The following is a 20,669-nucleotide window of genomic DNA, read 5'->3' on the forward strand; positions in this document are numbered from 1 at the left end:
TCAGCTCCTTTCCCCAACCTTATCCTAAGTGGCATTTGGTAATTCAAATATCGAGTATTGAGGTGTCCAAATCCAAATGTAGTTTGGTTCCTTGATTGGATGAGAAGAGATAACTACAGAAATTCTGACAAATCACTTCATTCCTATTAGTTGTCTCCCTTCCTCTTTCAACTATAAACACAAGGATATCTTGGGGGGAGAAGTAAACATAAAAATATAACAGTAACCATTTAAAAATAAATTTTTCATGCATCTTATGACAGCTGGGTTGATGGACAATTGCTGCTCATGAAATAGATTGGGGCACTATTTACTTTTAATTTCCACTTAAGTAAAAAAATGTTTCACTAAGGAAGTAGACTAAGAAGATCTTGAGAAAGCATTTGAAGAAGGTAAGGCAAGGCAGACTTTGAGTGGGGAGTGAGGTATGAAGAAAAAACACAAAGTCAGAAAGCGAAATGTCAGGTATCAGAATCAGACAGGGACATAATGAGATTCCCTTAACACAGAGGAAGGAGGGAGAGATAAGAAGCTAAGTATATAATAGCAAAAAAATCCAGAGGCATTTGTCATGTTTAAAGACGAATAAATATTCTCATTATAAATAGTCTAGTTTCATGTGTAGCTATATTCTTCCTTGAATTTTCTAAAGAACCATCACAACGAAGAATTCTACTGCTTGAGCATAAGAGAATTGGAGAAATATAAAAGTAGGATGAAATAAATTTAGACCATGTTTGGATATCTAGTCACCAATGTGTGAATTTGAGAATATTACACACAAATTTTCAAGATTCACCATATTTGTGAAAGGTACTAAAAGCTGATGGTGCTTCATCATAACCCCTCCCTCGACAGCTATGCCCTGAGCCTGCCTTCCAGATGAGACTCCTCTCCTCACTTCAAAAGAGCCCCATGTATACCTACTTTATATGAAGTCTCTTTAACAGAATCACTCAGAGCAAGGATTCAGCTTCTGATGGTATAAGTATCTTCTATAGGTGCCCTGAGAGGCTTTAAAGGTCTACATGTAGGCTGATTTTATCTACCAATTTTCTTGCTTTTAATAGTTTCCACAGCTACATCCATGTTCCTTAATTGTGGAAAGGTTGAGGAAGGGATGCGGGGGAAGTTGTTCATGAATTAACAATCAAAATTTCATCTTATGAATTACTTACATTCTGAGAAAAGGTCATATGGGAATGTATTGTGCCTAATGTCAAGTCTAATTGTCGGTTGCACACAAGAATAGAACAAAATTATCTGGGCCTGGCACTTAAGCCATTTTCTGCCCCTTATTTGCACAGAAAGTCCAAGAGAGTGACATGCAGAACAGTTTTAATTAGCATTCTCCAATTCTCCTGCTTTGCCAAAGAGGATGCTGAGAGAGCCACAAATTGGGGGTAAGGGTAAGAAGAGACAATATGCAAGTAGGAATAAAAATGACAGAATAGGGTAGGAGAGCAAGAATGAGAAAAAGGCCAGCTTTGGGGGAGAGCCCTAGATAAAGCCCCTTGCTTGCTGTTATTTTGTAAAGTGAACAAATTACAGGAAGGAAAATACCTAAGATGTGTGTTTCAACCAGAGTCCCTGTATTTCTGCCTCTCCTTTCTGGGGTATTAAGTAAGTTGACAGGCCCTTTCAGATTCATTCATGCCCTCTCTTAAAATAGGGCTGAATCCTCAGGTATCCTTCCCTCAATTTTGTGCCAATCAAGGCTGAGTGTGCTGCTAGAAATGAACCTTTATCTCAGTGCCTCAAAAACTTATTCCCCAAAATATAATGGTGGAGCCGCTATTTATGAAATTCTTGTCACAAGCAAGGTACTGTGCTATGTACTGAAGATACAGAGCCCATAGTGTGAAGTCTCTGGCCTCAAAGGCTTTAAATCCTAATTGCCTAAAGGTCCTTCCCTTCTTTTATGTGCTAGCCTCCACTAGCAATCTGGTAAAGTCTATGGACCCTTTCTTAGAAGAACATTTTTAAAATATTGAAGGAAATGCTCAGTTTCACCTAGGATTTGGTGAAAACAGAGATGTAATTTTTATTTCACATCCAAGTTCACAGAATACCTGAAGTCTGTGCATGGACTCCCAGGTTAAGAACCCTTCCACTAGAAGATACTGAAGGTATTTGAGGATGGAAGGTTTCAAAGCCAAGGTCTGGTAACACTCCCTATATGAGATTTTTCCCTATTCCCCTTAGTTATTGATGGTCTTTCCTGACCCCAAATTGTTTTGTTATTTTCTTGCCTGTGTGCAAGTTGCAGAGTATGTAATCTCTTTGAAAGAAGGGTCTGTATGGATTGCATATTTGTATTCCCAGGACCTGGGACAGTGCCTTACATTTAGTACACCTTATAAGTGTTTGTTGAATTGCATTGTATTCATGAAAACGTTAAGATCTGAGCTACATCAGAAAGGAAAGCACAGATTCAAAGAGGAAGAATTGAATCAGGAGGGCAAAGAAAACATGGGGGTACAGCTTTTTATAGCATGTAGAAGTAGGAAATGGAATGTCAAGTACAAGGAATAGCCAGTAGTCTCATTTGGGTAGAGTATAGAATGTGCCAAGAAGAAGAATATGAAAGGTTTGAAAGATAGATTAGAGATAAAGGTAGATTAGACTTCAGTCTTGTGAAGGCTGAAGAGTTTGTATAATACTCTAGAGACAATAGGAAGCCCCTGAAGATTTATTGAGCAGAGGAATAACATGTTGATATCTATGCCTTCAAAAGATTATTTTAGTAGACTTATAGAGGAAGGATTAGAAAGGTAAGAACTTGGGGCCAGCTGTGGCACAGCGAATAGAGCATTGGCCCTGGTGTCAGGAGGAACTAAATTCAAATACCACCTTAGACACTTACTATCTGTGTGATCCTGGGTCAAGTCGCTTAACCCCAATTGAGAAAAAATAGGTCAGGGGAGAGCCTGGAAATGAAGAAACCAATTAAGAAATTCTTATCATAGTTCAGGCAAGAAGCTCTTATGTGTCTCTAGGAGTAGAGACAAGAAGAGAGATGCAAGAGATATTTTAGAGATTTGGCAGCTAATTAGACAGAGAATAATTGATGGGATGAGGATGGGAAGTTGATGAATTCAGTTTTAGGCAACCGAGTTTGAGATGCAAAAGAGAATTCCACATAGGGATGTCCAAAAGGCAGTTGGGATACCAAAGCTCAGGAAGAAGTTTAGGGTAGCATTTGTAAAGTTGGGAGTCATCTTTCCTAAACTCAAGGCTAAGTAGGTACATAATGAGGCTGTATGCCCTTAGAGAAGGGGATCACTTATAGCAGCATGCTACTAGTTACCTAAACTGCATTCAGGGTCTTGTTTTTAAATATTTTCATAGGATTTGTTTGTTTTGACTGAAATGGATAAGAAGGTTATGTCTTATTTTGCCGAAAGAGTCCCTCATACAGTGGAAGTTATGAGGAATTCAGTTTTTGGAACGCAAGATGTTTTTATGCAAACCAGATCTTGCTTTCTGTACCTAGATTGCTGTTGGCTCAGGCACTGACTCTACCAGAGAAAGAACTAGAGGCTACATTCTGCCTTCTTCTATAAGATCTCACTATCTGAGCACCAGGCAATGGAACAACCAGTGCCAATAGATACAGTCAACAGTTTATCACAAAACCCATTTTTAAAATGGATTGTTATATTACAGCTGTGGCTTCAGTTTTGGTAACTTTATTACCCTAGCTAGAGGCAGCATGGATTAGTGGCTAGAACTTGCCTTCAAGCCAGGAAGACCTAGATTCAAATCCTGATTCTAACATGTACTGTCTGTGTTTTGCAATGCGTTAGATAGCTCTATGCAACTAGAATTTACAGAGAAAAGATGACCTGAATGGGTAGAGGGAGTTTCATCATCTGGGAGTTCCCTAAACCAAAAATACAAATTCAGTCACTATCCTCTCCCTATTATATTAACTGTGGTTTTGTAAAACTAGATTTTTAATAATAAAGATCATAATACAATAAGTGGTTTCAAGTCATATTGACTTTTCGGGACTCCATTTGAGAGGTTTTTTTGGCAAAAATCCTTCTCCAGCTCATTTTACAGATGAGGAAACTGAGGCAAGCAGGATTAAGTGACTTACTCAGGGTTATACAGCTAGTAAGTTTCTGAGGCAAGATTTGAACTGATGAAAATGAGCCTGCCTAACTCAAGTTCTGGCACTATCCAGTACAATACCTTGCTGCCCAAATAATATATAATAACACAGATATCATATTTCTGGTTGGCATAAAGAAAGGTGATATAATTCCATCCATGTCTAGGGTGTTTTTTTCCTTCTTATAATTTAAATCAACATTTATTATTACAGAGGTGGGAAACCCCTAGTTGTGGTGTATTGCATGCCTTTTCAGACTTTTTCAGCATATTGTTCATTTTTACTCATCTTTCCTGTCTTTCTTTTTTTTTTCTTTAAAAATAATGATTTTTTTTCTTAAAGGGGGTGACTTTTGGGGAAAGGAAAAGTAAGGGATATTGAAAAAAATTCTGGAGTTGTAGAAAGAATTCCAAAAATATTTTGTTTTCTAAAGGATAAAAATTTATTTTAAAAAATTATTAATTACCTACTATATTTTAGGACAGTGGATACCAAGATTGAAACTCAGTTCCTGCTCTCAAGGAGTTTACATTCTACTCAGTGACAGGGGGGGAAAAGAATACAACATGTACATGGAGAAGTACAAAAATTTATGCAAAAGAATGCAAAATAGCTTCAAGGAGGAGAGAGAGCTAATAAGGTACAGAAGCTCCCCAAAATTTTTTATTCCTTGAAATCTTTTCAACCAAAAAAAGAAAATATGTTGTAAACCCCAAGGGTAATTTAATATACAATTCATAATATTCTTTTAGACTTACCCATCAAGTATTTATAATAACTACAATAACTTTTGCTCAAAAAAGCTCTAATTTGCTGCAGAAACAAAACCTATAATGCTTCAAATATGCACATGCTTTTTGTTGCAGAAAATGTATTTATAATGTAATTAGTCGGTTCTTTACTCCTTAAGGAGTCATGAAGGAATTTTTAGCAATACCCTGCTAGACATATGGTGGAGAGCCACTAAATGGGAACCACTGAACTAAAAAATATGAGAAAAGGCCTTTTGTCAGAAATGGTGATTGAGTATTGTTTTGAAGAAGCTGAGGTTTCCAAGAGGTGGATGTGATAAGGGTGGATATTCCAGCTTCCAGTCTTCTACAGAGACCTGAAGGGATAGATGGAATGTCAAAGAGTTTTTAACTGGATTAATATGAAACAGTAATTGGGAGTCAAATTGTACTGGTCTTTAAATGACATGCTGTCTGTACTTTATCCTAAAAGCAGTGTAGGGCTAGTGTATATTTCTGAGTAAGACAATAACATTGTCCAACTTTTATTAGAAAATAGCATTTATCAACTAAGCAAGGATAGTTTAGCAAGAGCAAAGACAAGAAGCAGGGGGACCAATAATACATCTACTGCAAAAGTCCATGTAAGAGAAGAGTCAAGCCTGAAGTAGGATAAAAACCATAAGCTGAAAAAGAGATGTGAGAAATCCTAAGGAGGAAGAATTTATAATACTTGACAAATGATTGGGTATTGTGGAATAAGGGAGAGGGATGAGACAAGGATGTCTTCAAGGTTGTGAACCAGGAGGGTGAGAAGAAAGATGGATGATGGTGCTCTCAATAGAACTAAGAATCAATCTGTCTTTAGAAGAATAGACTTGAGGGACATAGAATGATTTCTGCTTTGGACATACTAAAGTTGTCGTGCCTTTTGAGCATCTAAGTGGATTGACATAGCAGGCAGCTGGAAGTGCAAGCTCAGCTTCAGAGGTGAGACTAGAACTAGAAATAGAGATTCAGAAGTCATCTGCATGGAACAGATAATAATGCTTTTCATGTTTTCAATGTGCTTGAGATATTTTGTCTCAATCAACTTTTGTCTCAACATTATGCACAATGTCTATTCCTTGAAGAGTTAAATCTCCGTTCTCTTCAGAGAATACTGTAGTATGGCAAAAAGAATTTGCCACTTGGAAAAAGGAATGACTGTGTTCAAATTCCACCTTTGAGAACTTGCTGCCTTGATGGCAATGAACAAATCATTGAACTTTTCTGAGCTTCCATTTCTTCAAAAAAGTAAGAATAAGAATACCTGAAGTACCTACTTTAACAGATTGCTGTTGGAATTCAATGAGATAAAGAGATAATATATTTAAAGTGCTTTATAAAACTTGAAGTGTTTATATAAATGTCAGCCCTAGACTGATAGTCAAGATCAGGAAATAAAACCAACCTAGGTCTTTCATTATTAAAATTCTACCTCTCTGTTTCAATGCTAGAGACCATCAGTCTCACTTTCCCCAGAGTCCTCAAATGGTCTATAGGAAAGAAAGGCAAAATCAGGGTATGGGAAACATGTCGATGTTTCCATCTTTGGATCTTCCATCCTTGTGTCTTTGCACAGGTAGTGTTCACTATCTGTCTCAATATCTTTGCATCTCTCTGTTTCTATCTCCCTCCCTTCCCCCCTCTCCCTTTCTCTCTGTCTCCCTTTCTTACACACACACACACACACACACACAAATCCCTTTAAAATATAAAATATAAGTCCCTTGAGGGCAAGGCTGAGATTAATTTTTATCTGTGTATCTCCAATCTCCATCTCCATTATGCAGCACAGTATCTTGAGCATAGCAGGTGCTTTATAAATTTTTGTCGAATTTAATTATCACAATATCATAATAGATTTAACACAGAAAGGGACCTTAGTGGCCATCTATTCCAAAAGTGAGGAAGGTGAGACCCAATGAGGTTGTAATTTGCATAAGGACCCTTAGGTTCTTAGGTTCATGGCAGTAATAATCAGTATTTTATTTACCTCAGTGAATTATTTTAAGACTCATATGAGATACCACAAACCGTACAGACTTTCATCAATGCATACTACTTCTATAGAATCTGAAGTCTAATAGTTTCTACTATTAGATGTTCAGCTTCCTTTGATTCCATTGTATTCAAGTTCTCAAATAAAGTCTCTCAGGCGGCTTGGTGTGAGGTGGATACAGTTTATTGGATTCTGGATTTGAAAACATGTAGGAAAGAATGACCAATAACTTGAGCATGCATCCTTGGGCCTTGGGAAGATGCAGCCTGGGAATTCTTTTACCATTCATTAGCATAACAAAGATCCAGTAAGTGAGTCTGCTTTAAAATATAAAAAAAAAAAAATCTTCCCGCTCACATAGAAACGTTTTACAATCCCCCACGCAGGGATGGCATCCCAGCTACACTAATCACTGGAGCTCTGTGCCCTAATTGAATAGGTCAGGTAAGAACAATCAACATTCACTGGAGTGTGGGCCCCACAGGAGACCTTTCAAAGTCTGTAAAAAGAAAAAAAATTCAACGACATTGCATTTAGGTGGTATGGACAATGTGGTCCTTGCAAATGCTGCTCTCATTAACTGTGATTTAAGTGACAGCTTCCAAAAGGATTTGCAGAAAACCCTTCCAACATGAAACACCAGCAAGCCAGAAGCACATGACCCACTACAAGGGCAGCCCCGCCTGAACAAAGATTCAGTGCAGTGAATGACTTATTTATACAGGTTCTGCTCTGCACAGACTTGGGAGGTGTGACATCTATTAAATTGCCTCTTTTGAGCTGCACAGCCATTCACAGTGTATGGGAAATGTTAGCCAAAGTTTTGAAGAGAACAAAATGTTTTACAGAGTGACAACCCCAAAGCTCTCACATAGACAGTGTCACTATTGCTGTAAAACGCTGTCCGTGTCTCATGGAGCCAAAAGAGTGAAAAAGGAAAGGGGAAGAGGGGAGAAAGAAGCTCTTCTCTCTTCCCATCCAATAGATCTGTGAGAATAATTGGAATGCCTGATCATTACTAGGACAAATTGTCACCATTAAGGAAATTCTTAGTGAAGCCAAGTACCTGTATTGATCTTTGTTTCCCCTCTAAATCTATGTTGTAACAGAGAGAGATGCTATAATGGAAACCAGTCAACCCTCACCTCTTAAGGATACTTTCCCAGATTCTAAGGGTTTAGTTTTATAGAGTACTGATGAAATACTCCCATTGGTTCAGACCCATGATGATTCATAATTTTAGGTTTAAGCCAAGAATGTCAAATTCAAATAGAAAGGGACCCCTGTGAGCTGCATATTAATGAAGAAAACCACAAGTTAACATTATATAGAACTGTTTTATTTATTTTGCTAAATGTTTCCCAATTATATTTTATTCTAATTTGGGGGCACTTGGATGTTTTACAAAAGCATCCTGTAGACCAGAAATTTGTTACCTTTGTGCTAGGTCATCAATCCTCAACCAATAAACATTTATAAAGATCCTACCATGTACTCTAACCTTCCTAGACAACTATCTCCCAGTAGAGTCAAGAGTTTAAGATATTGTCATTGTAGCATTTAGGCAGGTTTTCAAAGCGTGTATATCTCATTTGATTCTCACAACAATGCTATGAGGTAGCTGTTATCATTATTCCTACTTTATAGATTATGAAATTGAAGCTGAGAGACATCTGAAGGAATATTTGAACTGAGGACATTCTAAGTCCTATTCCAATATTCTGACATCCAGTTGCTATAAACATCTTTGGATAAGTACGTCTTTTTCCTGGTCATCAGGAATTTGAGAGGCTAAATGAATCGTAATGCAAATATGGCCAACATAGTGATTGGTGAAAGATGAAATGAATACAAAATAATGGGGAAGAAGAAATAAAGTTAGAATGCTACAGAGCTCCAGACCTGAATTCAGTGGATGGAACTCAGCTTCCATATGGGGGAACCAGCAAAGATCTGGGTGAAATCTCCTTCCTGGTCATCTGCTCTAAGAAAGCCCAATGTTTATCAGCAGCTCATTTTATTTGTAGCTATGGCTTCCTCCATTATGGTTTAGAGAACTCCCTATGTAACTTTTAGAATCCTAGAACAGTTTGAGGAGTGGAATGCTAGGGATGGAGGTCATGAAGAACCAGAGATAAAAACTATAGTTTGCATAAAATAATTTGTATTATGACTAAAGGAGTAGCTGATGATCTCATAACAAAATTGTGGAATGACTCAGTTATCCAAAAAAAGGAGATATAACAATATCACAGTAGGGAAATTCTTTCATTACATGGTGAATGTATTTGGTAGAACTATGTTATAGGACAGAAACCCTTGAAGAGTTGAATCTTAATTTTTAAGATAATTTTATTCACCTCTGCCAGATTGAGAACTTCTAAAACCATGAATGACTTGGGGTCCATAATTAGACTGACAGTGGGAGGGTACGTCATAATGCCGAAGGCTCTTTCAGAGGAAGAGAACAGGCTCAGTAGTGTAGGGCCCAGCTTCTTAAAATATGGTTTGCACCCACATATAACTCATGTAACTGATGGTAACTGAAAACATCATGAAATTATGATTTATTATCAATAAATGTTTGTCTTGTGTATTTATTTTATATGCCTATATCCTTGGGTCATGTAAAAACTTCTTGGGCAAAAAGGGGTTGCAAGTGAAAAAAGTTTAAGAAGCACTGGTTTAGGGGAAGACAGCATGGGACAGAAAACCTATCAATTGCTTGAGTCTGTCTACCACATCCAGAAGGCATCTTGAGCTTGGAACTGGGGAAAATCTGTATTTTAATCCAGGATGACTACCACCCAAAGTGGCTGGGGTTAAAGCAGAGGCTATAACAGGCCTGGTCATGAATCTACTCATGGAGTTATTGGCCCTTGAATAGTCTTCATATATTTTCACATGATGGCAGACAATATAAGGCCCCAGAATCCTAAATGACCTTAGGCAGGATTTAGAGAAAGGCCATATAGTATAGCACATGAATACAGAGCTAGGACTGCAGATGAAGCAGTCCATATGACCCAGAGTCTTCCTGTTGGGCAGTCATACAGATGGAGATCTCAGCTGGGTCTGCATGTAGGGATAAAGCCAGACAAAAATGTCTATGTTTCTCTGGGATTGCACTACCTTAAGGCAGATGGCAGTTCGCTTATGTCTGCCTCTCTATACCTTAGGGGAAAATAATGTCAATGAAAAAAAGAAAACTTTCTAAAATCAGAAGACATGACAGTTGGCTTATTTTTGGCTCCCCATATCTGAGGTAGAAATAGTGTCAATGAAAAAAAAAAAAAAACTTTCCACAATCAAAAGACATGGATTCAAATCCCCCTTCTCATACATACTTCCTTTGATCTTAGGTAAGTTATGTACCCTCTGTCAGTCTCAGTTTCCTTATCACCTAAATGAGGAACTGAGCAAGATGGTTTTTAAGGTCTCTCCCAGCTTTCAATCTATGATTCAGATAGGAGTTTTAGAAGAGGATAAAAATCAAATGGTTGTGATTAGCATGTGTCCCCTCCCCTCATCAGATTCATCCGATTATCCATCGGATAATGAAACAATTATTATTAACAAAAGAAAAAGAAAAAGGAAAAGGGCAAAGTGGAACTGGTATTGGTTCAACTGTCAAGAGGTATTGAAGTCTTTCCACTTCCCGTGATCAATTTTTGCTCTGAGTGCAGACCCCCCCACTTTTATTCATCTCTGCCAGATTGAGAATCCAAGACAAGATGCTACCTTAATAAAAGACCAGTAGCCACACAAGTTTCTTCAACAAGCTGCACTTGACTAGAATGACAGAAATAGGAGAAAATGAGAATAGTGGGAAATGACTTGTCAACTTGCATTGTCTGCTGCCACAAATGTGAATGCAAAATTTCAAATTATCCTTCTTGTGCTTTTTTTTACTCAGTTTTATTTAGTTAATTTTTAGTTATCTGGAACTTTTGTTTTTCTTTCCTTCCGTCTTAAACCTTAAAATTAATTTGTGAGTAATTTAACCCCCAATTCCCCAGGGTACTAGTAAAAGAATTTCAATTTCTCAAACAGATTCACTTTTCTCATATATTGACAAAAAGAGAGGTGCTGTCTCTGGCTAAATCAGATCTCCACTGCCTATGGGCTTAAATGTTAAATCTGTACACAACAAACACACAAAAAACTTGTTCTTTTAGAGTTTCCTATATTTTAAGCAATAAAAGCTCACCTCCAAATTATACAAGTTTATTGATTTGCCTGAGGGAAGATACCAAATTAAGCAATCCTATAGTTATTTTGAAGATAGTGGATAAGTAACTAAAGCATATATGTAGCCTTCCAGCAAGAAAACAAAAACCAAAAATTGAGGAAACTGGATCAGAGACATTAACTGACTTGCTGAGAATCACACTTTTAGTAAGTATCTAAGGCAGGACTCAAATCTAGGTCTTCCTGATTATTTGTCCATTGTTCTTCAGTCATCTTTCAGTCATGTCCAACTCTTCCTGACCCCATTTGGGGTTTTCTCAGCAAAAATACTGGAGTAGTTTGCTATTTCCCTCTCCAACTCATTTTACTGATAGAGAAACTAAGGCAAACAGTAAAATGTCTTAGCCCAGGGTCATACAACTAGTGTCTGATTTTAATTCCCACTGTGCTACCTAGCTGCTCTCAAGCAATTTCTTCACTATACTACACATACAGCATCTCTGCCCAAGTTGGGCGGAAGGGGGAATGTTGCCACCAACCTGGACATCTGTCCTTCATCAACTGGGGACCTGCCTCATGAATTAGGACCTACTAGTTGTGGAACATGAAAGTACTTTGTAACTGCAGTGTGCTAACCAAAGGTACCATATTGTTATGACTAAGAGAGATGCCCTTCCTTTGGAGAGGTCTGTTGGGGTTAGCCCAGCAGCCCTTTCTTATAAATTTCTAACCTGCAGAGAAATTTTCTGCTCTGAAGAAAGCCCTACACCCTTATCAAGAGGATTCATAAACCAAATGTTTACTTGATCTCTAGGATTAATTCAAGCCAAAGTCCTCTCTAGCTTCTTCAGGATGTGATTTGTGTATGTATACTCAGTGTCCTAAGAACATTTATGTCAGAAGGCCACAATGTGGCTGAATTGACTGCTTTACTTATTCCTATAAATTCTAAGAGTTAGATATTTTCATGCATAATTCTCCTGTGTGGATGCAACCATTTACAAATGCAAGAAAAAGAAATGTTCCTTAGAAATGGAAAAAAAAAAAAGATTAGATTCTTTATTCCTGTATGACATAACAATTCAACAAATCAACATACAATAAAAAAATAATTTTTTTGTTTTTTTCCTACATGGTCAATTATAAATGTATTTTAAAATGTCAAAAAAGAAAGGGGGAACAAACTGCCTTCCTCTCTCTCTCTCTTCATTCAATTCAAGTCATCCAAATTCCTGAACTACAATCAATCATTTGCTATCCCTGTTTTCTCTCCTGTATTCCCCTTTGATTTGGTTTTCTTCCTCCCAAATCCCTTCCCAGAGTTCTCCTTGGTAAGTGTGGTACACTGTGTGTAAATCAGACATACCCATAATCAGTCTTCTGTGACCTTGGGTAAGATTTCTTAAGGTAGTAATAATAACAAGAAAAAGAATAGCTGGCATTTAAACATTTAAGGCATGCAAAGTGCTTTATATACTGTTTCTGAGGCAGAGTATTCTAGGATTGTGGACTGTGCTCATACAGACCTAATTTGGAATTCTATACAGCATAAGCTTGGGGGAATGAAGCTGGGGCGGGGAAGAAGGAAGGATAGACCACCCTTTGTTCAAGGATGCACCAGCACAACATAAGAATCCAATGATTGTTCGGGAACCTGTACTACTTAGCATAAAAAGATATTCTCTTCCACAGGGGTTCTGCCTACATGAAGCAATTTGAGGAAACCATTATAGTCCAATCATCATTATGACATCATCATATTCCAATTACCTTCACTTGGTTCTGGGAGCTCGTTAGGCTAGTTGTGAAGAATCTGATTGAGAAAAGTCTATTAAAATCAGAGTGTGGGCAATTTTTTTCGATGTATTTGTAAAACAGCTGGCAGACAAATACTATAAATGAGGCTAAATTTCCCCAGTAGTTCCCCAGCCACCCATTCAGAAAGCATCATCCAATTCTGAAATAGGGAAATGATTAGGACTAGACTGGGTTCCCATTGTTTTCTCAGAGTTTGCTCTGTTTCAGGAGGCCCAGTGATGGAAAAACATACTCATAAGAAAACAATTCCAGAGCCCAGCACAGCAGGGGAAGGGTGATGGAGGCGGCTGTAAAAGGAGCCACCTACAGAAGCTTTTTTTTTTTTTTTTTTTTTTTTTTTTTTTTTTTTTTTTTTTTTTTTTGCAATATCTGATCACAGGCAGAGCTTCCCATCTGCCTGTTGAAGCCTGTTTAAAACCTAGGCTGTAAGTCACAGAAAACACAGTCAATGGGATACTGGAATCCTGACAGGAGAAAGCAATGGGGAAGAGTCAGGGAGAAAATGGATTTGAAGTCAGACAGCATGGGTTCCAATCTTACTTTTTACCAGTCTAACCTTCAGCAAATCATTTGATCTCTCTGGATCTAAATTCCTCATGGGTAAAATGAGGGGGTTACTCAGAGGTTCTTAACCTGGGGTTGTTGGATTTTTCATATATATACACATATATATGTATACACATATAATATACACATATATGTCTATATAGTATGTATATCTATACATACACATACAAATACACACCTAAATATATATCAATATATACATTGTATATGGGTGTGTATATATAGGTATATATTTGTGTGTATATGTATATATGTGTGTATAGACATATATATACATATACACATACATACACACTTATACATATATATTCATAAATATACATATGTGTATATTTGTGTATATGTATACATACATATATAATATTAAAATATATACATGTATACATGTGTGTATGTGGGGTCTGTATCTATAAGTATGTGTGTGTATATATTTATACACACACACACACACACATTCACACATATAATCCATCTAAATATAATTGTTTTCCTCTGTAATCCCACACGCCTTTAGAAACCTAACTCTGAGAAGGGACCCCCAGGCTTCCCCAAACCAACAAAAGGGATAAAGACCCCCTGATCTGAGAGAAGTCGGGTTCCTTCCGGCTCTAAGTCTGTGACCTTAACCGCGGCTCCGGCAGATGGGGGACGGAGAGCACAGGGTCGGAAGGCTGAGCCCCAGACGGAGTCTGGAGAATGAGTGTCCTGTGTGAGTGCAGGGACCACATAGCTACAGACATCGGGACCGGTCAGTCAGTCCTGAGCTCCCGGCCTGAAACAGACAAATGTGAACAACGATGTACAAACAAGCTGCAGACAGGATAAATTAGAGGGGGTCAAGAGGGAAGGCACCAGAATTAAAGAGGGTTAGGAAGGGCCCCCATCGGAAGGGGGGGGGGGTTAATTAGGACTTAAAGGCAGCCAGGAGCCAGAGGACATGTCTTCTTAGAACGAGCCACCAAACATTTTTGCCATCCCAGTCCAGAGCAGGAAAACAAAGCCCATTAAGTGAGTTCCCAGTAAGATAAGCGAGACCTGAGCCTATGTGTGGACTCCCAGACTGACGCCATCACTCCCGCCCCAGCTCCTCCACAGGGAGTTTTTGCCCCTGTATCACTTGCCCATGTGTTTAACTTGACTGGTTTCATTGCATACCAGTCTGTGAAGCTGGCCTAAAACAACAGGTTGTCCATGTTCCATGTGGCCCTGCCCAGCTCCCAGTTCCATAGTTGGAAAGGTAAGGTCGCCTCTGTTTCAGGAGGGAAAGACAGTCAAAAGGAAACATTTCCATAATGTGTGCAGTGTGCAGTGCTCCATCCTAGAATGTGATCTGTCTGGTTATACATTTTTATTGTAAGAGTTTTGTTGTTCCTGGGGGGAGGAGGCTGGAAATGCTTAGAAATTGAAAAGAATAAAATTTTTGAAAAATGGTGTCCGATTTTAAGCAAACAAAGAACATATCGATATGAAAAGCTTGGGTTAGAACGTCTGTGCAGTCTGGGATAGCATGCCTTGTCATAATCTGAAACCCTGGCCAAACGAGACTCCTTGAGCAGCTAGCTCAAAGTTTCTAAATGGGACATAAAAATGTCTCAGTCTCTTTTTGATGAGGAAGAGGCAGTGCATTTTAACCCATTTGCTGTGGTGGCTTTCCTATGCTGAATACTTTATGCAGAAAACAAAATCATCCTTCCTGGCAGAAAATGACCTGTTTCTCCTCTCTGTTTTATCCAGTTCTGCTAAGCCAATATTCTCTAGAATGAGCACAAAACAACATGAATAACAGCTTTTATACATCAACATCAAATGCAAAGAAGCTTAGGAGAGGACCGAAGAAAGAGATGAATGTGGACAAGTGTGGAACATCCAACTGTCAAGAACTTCGTTCTAAATCTGGATCAGCAAACACAGAAGAGATTCCTTGGAGGGAGGGAATGGGAGAGGAGAGAGAGAGAGAGAGAGAGAGAGAGAGAGAGAGAGAGAGAGAGAGAGAGAGAGAGATGAAATCATGGATTAAACACCAGCTCATTAGAAATTGTCATTGAATAAGATCTTCAGAAGAAGTGCATGAGAAGTCACATTCGGGAAACATTTTAAAAACTGGGGGACATAGTTGTTGCTAGATTAACATGTAAAATATATATATGTATTGAAAAGGTTTGTAAATTGTCCTTTTTTAATTAAACTGAAAAAAACAAAAAGCTTTAAACTTTCAACATTATAGAGGCAGTCAATTCTAAACTATTCCTATCTCAATAGCCAAGAGACTGATCAAGTATCATTTATTAAGGAAGCATCATATTAAATAAATCTGGATGTTTTCATCATATAGGAGACATGACTTTTACATCTCTGACCTTCATTTATTTCATTGTGTAATTAGTTATAAGTACTTGGTTATTAACATATGTAAAGCTTCTAACTTTTTACAATGTCTATGTTGTTTAATCTGTCTGTAAAAATTAACTATATTGAGAAAGTGTTTTTGGCATATACTCTACCAAGCTGTATATGACAGAAAATACAAGTGATGAATAGCATAGCTTCCCAAACAACCGAGACATCTCTGTCTTCAGGCAACAGCAACAAGGAACTCTGAAAAATATAGAAATCACATTTTCACCTTGAATGCTCACATGTTATATATAGGCTGCTATTAAATACTTTTCTATTTCTTCCTAGTATGTGCATAGGAAATTAATATACTTTATAAGTAGATATCTAAAACCTCTCTGATTTTCTTTTCCACATAACATCCAAGGCTCATATGCTGTAAAACCTAACCTAAGGGCACTCCTCCTTCTTTAAAAAATTCTAATCAACCAAACCTATTTCTAAAAGATAGTAAAAGATTCTAACAGTATATTTAATTTAATAGCTTTAGGAATCAATGAAACTATACATATATAAGGTCAAAGAAGCTTATTAGAAATAAGTTGCTTTTCTTTTTTTATCAAGTTGGGATTCAAAACATTCAAGCATTTTTATTGGTTGTTTCACAGTTAGAAGTAGTTACAAACTAAATAGGTTTTTTCTTTAAATGCTTAACACACACACCCTTTTGTTTTTACATATCCCAGTATTTGACCCTAGTAGAACCATCCTTTTTAAGAAACAAACAAACAAATAAAAGGCAAAACCAATCAATAGTAAAATTGTGTCCAATGGGGAAGGCAACATTCTCTACCTGAAATCTTCTCAGTCACTACCCTCAACCCCAAACTGAGATGATGGATATTATATCATCTGTCTTCCAGTATCAAGATTGAATATTTAGGTGTATTTTTTTAAGTTTATTGCCTCTCCAGTCCCTTCTCCCTATACACATATACATACCATACACCCGATCCCAACAATAACAATAAAGAAAAATATTAATAAAAAACTGATTCCCTGAGAATCTAATTAAACACAAGTTAAAATGTATGTGCTGAAATAATCAGCATAAATTTAACCATGCATTTTATAGGGCTTAAAAGTATAGACTCACATATAGCACTCTTTTCATCCATAGCCTCTAAATGAGAGTAAATCAGCCAAACCGTAATTTAATAATCCAGTGAAGTATACTAAATCTAGTCCTTCTGTTTGTTATTGAAGTAAACCTAGATAGAGTAGAATATGAAAAAGTGGTACAAATGAAGCTCGTTTTCTCTTGCCGTTTATCCATGAGGTCCATGCTGAGTACTTTGCTGAGTGGTATGTTTTCCAAGTGTTTCTTAGTTCTACTATCATTATGGTATCCAACCCATTACTTTTGTGCCCTACTTCAAGAAAACTCAATTTATAAACCATGATGATTTCCCAAATCAATAAATTACAGGGTGATTCTTCATTTCACAGAAGAATTCAGTACCATAGGTTTCCTTTAAGTAGCCAACCCCACTTATTCATTTAGAATATCCAATTGCAAAGTCTCTACCTACACACAACTTTCCAAGAAGACATCTGCTACATAAAGGGAGGTACCTCTGTATTTTATCTATACATGAAATGGAAGGCCCTGGCTTTCTGTATTCCATGTAAATTATTGAACACATGTAGAGTTATGCATCCCTAATGGTGATGTAAAAAATGTATAATAAAAAAGCACTTTCTAGACACATACAAACATTGGGGGAGGGGGGAGTTTTAAAAGTTGCCATGAAAACTTAGTGTAATTTAACATTACACTTCAGAGTGCTCTGAAGATAGGTCAGTGACAATGTACCATTTGTACATAGACAAAACAAACCGTCACAAATATGTAAATCACTAAATGTGAATTGAGTATAAGACATACATTTTTAACTTTTTAAAAGGTGACTCCCTTTCTCATTCTGTTCCCATTGTACCTCGTCCAAAATGTTGTGTGTAAGTTTTTTAAGGTCCAGGAAATGTAAAGAAAATTGTTGGAATACCTGACTTTCTGTATAAAAATAAAAATAAGTTTTTGTTACTAAGATGAATGTCTGGTCTTACCATGCCTCAAAAAGGCCAATGATGGCTTTCCAGGGTAGTACCTGAAGCAATGGCTTCCCTTCTGTCATCGTTCATGATTCATTGAGAAACGGTTGGTACTGACAGAAACATCACTCTTCTGGAAATCCTTGCTGCTGCTGAATTTCACTCATCAACAGTCACACCTTGGAACCATGGGAAAAAAGGTAAGATTAAGATTTCCAAAGTCTATCCTGGCCCATACTAGACAAGCCTTCAGTTGTTTATCTATAAAGAGTAAATTCTGACATAAAGCTTCCAGTTGTTCATATACAATTGTGTCTGGAATATACTGAATAATTGGCTCTATTTTGTATTTTGTGTACTTGGACACCATCCTTTTCCCTCATCAAGTAACATCAATCCACATAAATCTATTGGTGCTTCAGTGAGAGCCACAAGAATTACAATGCAATATCAGAAACAATCCCAGTGCCCATGAAGTTAAAAGTTGGGGGAGTGAGAACATATATATGAAAAATTAACAGGAACACAAGGCAATATATAGCATACCATATGAGTATTTTCACTGGCCTCCTATTAGAATTACATCAACTGCCTCTCCTGGCCTTGGAGACAGACCCTTTGCTTTGTCATTACCAGATTACTCTTCCAGTCTTTTTTCATATTATTTAACTCTATGTTCCTGACAAACTAGACATCTCAACACCAATTCTCACATGGCTTCCTATTGACTCCATGCCTTTGATGGCACAATTACCACATGCTTGGAATAGACTGCCACCTGTTCCATGAAGATTTCCCAGATCTTCCCAGCTGAAAATGACTTTCCCCTTCTTTTTTTTCCCTTCTATTTTTGCCTGGACCTCTCCCTTGACATTCACTACCTCATGTTACCATTTCCCTCATGGACATGTCTTATTCCCCCTATTAAATTATATGATATTTGTTTTAGCATATTTTGTTGTGATGGTGATCAAAGTGAATTAAAACTGGCAAACTGAATGTTGCAAGCAAAAAAAATTAGCATAGGAGTTCAGAGAGTGGAAAAATCACAGTAAGATAAAATAGTGAGGAAAAAGCTGAGATTTTTTTAAATACTTATTTTATTTTATGATTACATTTGAGTCTCAAGTTATTTCTTTCCCTCCCTCCCAACCCCACATTAGAGAAGACCAACATTTGACACAAATAAATGTATGTACATATGTATATGTAATATATATATACATATATATAATATTTATATGAAACAATATACACATTGTTCCACATATCAGTTCTTTTTTTTGGAAGTAAATACCATCTTCCTTCACACATTCTTTATAATTGATTTGACTGTTCATCTAATTCAGAATAAGTTAGTCATTCACATTTACTCTTCCAACAATATTGCTATTACTGTGTACTTGGTTCTGCTCATTCACTCTTTATTATTTCATACAAGTCTTTCCATGTTTTTTTAATCAATTTGTTCATCATTTCTTAACAGCACAATAATATTCCATCATAATCATATGCCACAATTTATTCAGCCACTGATGGGCATCCTCTCAGTTTCCATTTCTTTGCCACCACAAAGAAAGCTACTAAAAGTATTTTAGAACATATAGTTTCCTCTCCTTTTTCCCTACTCACCTTGGGAAACAGATTTAATAGTGATATTGCTGGATCAAAGGGTATACACAATTTTAGAACTCTTTGGGCATAATTCCAGATTGCTCTCCAAAATAGTTGGATCAATTTGTAGTTCTGCAGCCATGTATTAGAATCTCAATTTTAGGACCTGAGATTTTAATTGGGCTTAGAAAGATGGGTAGAATTCAAATGAACAAAGGGAAGAGAAGGATCCTTGGGTCAAAAATAGGTGAGCAGAGCTAGAAATCCAAAAGAGAATTATAGAATGAATATACCAAATACCAATTCATCAAATTAGTCGTTACTAAATTACAAAGTAATTTGGGGGAAAGTGCATGGAACATGAATTTTTGAAGAAGAGAAACAAAAATATGAGATGTAATTTGGAGATTCTGTAATCCACACTTTCCTACCCCCATTTTACAGATGAAGAAACAGTTGGCTTGTTCACAGATAATCATTGTCAGAGTTGGGATTCAAACCCAGATCTTCTGATTCCAAATCAAAAACTCCATTTATAGGAGAAAATGCACAGTCCCTGCCCTCAGTGTTGCTTCCATTGTACTACATGCGCGTGATTATTTGAGTAAGGGGAGAATATTAATACCTGAGAGATCAGGAGAGGCTTCCTGTAGGTCATGGAACCTAACCTGACACTTCCTGACCCATTTAGCAAAGAAGATGGAAGTTGAGGAAGGTTAGAATTCCATTGTCAGTTGGGTCCAACAGCTCATTCAATAAAATGTCCATTTAGCAGGGAAGATAGTCACACACGAGCCAGCTTTGACTGGAAATCTGAGGGCTGAAGAGGAGTTACATACAGTAAGTCCAGAAAGGAAGACCAGGTGGTTCTGAGGGGCTTCCAAGACTAAGCCAAAGGGTTGGTATTTTCTCCTAGGCATAACAGGGAGCCCCTGAAGATTTCTGAGCACTCATAACACAGCCACATAGTTTTGCTGTAAATATCATTTTGACAGCAGTATGGAGTAATATTGAGCAAGTGCAGATTAGGAATCCGTGGTGAGGGCTCCAACTGTCAAAGGGTGATTTCCAAGGATAAAGAAAGGCCTGAATAGGAATTTACCTGCAGATTTATATTCAGGCCAACATGTATGTCTGA

The 20,669-nt window shown here is 37.3% G+C and overlaps 1 protein-coding gene across 2 annotated transcripts in view; it reads left to right on the plus strand.

The window, feature by feature from the left end:
- LHFPL3 (LHFPL tetraspan subfamily member 3) overlaps positions 1 to 17,913 on the plus strand; it is a 686,319-nt gene extending 668,406 nt beyond the window's left edge. For both annotated transcript variants that reach the window (XM_031938708.1, XM_031938707.1), the window contains one exon: positions 15,206 to 17,913. Coding sequence is in view for 1 of the 2 variants with exons in the window: in XM_031938707.1 (XP_031794567.1) it covers positions 15,206 to 15,234 (29 nt within the window). In the remaining variant the exon portion in view is untranslated. The remainder of the gene's footprint in view (positions 1 to 15,205) is intronic.
- Positions 17,914 to 20,669: the final 2,756 nt, after the last annotated feature.

The sequence above is a fragment of the Sarcophilus harrisii genome, chromosome 5 (genome assembly GCF_902635505.1).
Source record: "Sarcophilus harrisii chromosome 5, mSarHar1.11, whole genome shotgun sequence".
Lineage (NCBI taxonomy): Eukaryota > Metazoa > Chordata > Mammalia > Dasyuromorphia > Dasyuridae > Sarcophilus > Sarcophilus harrisii.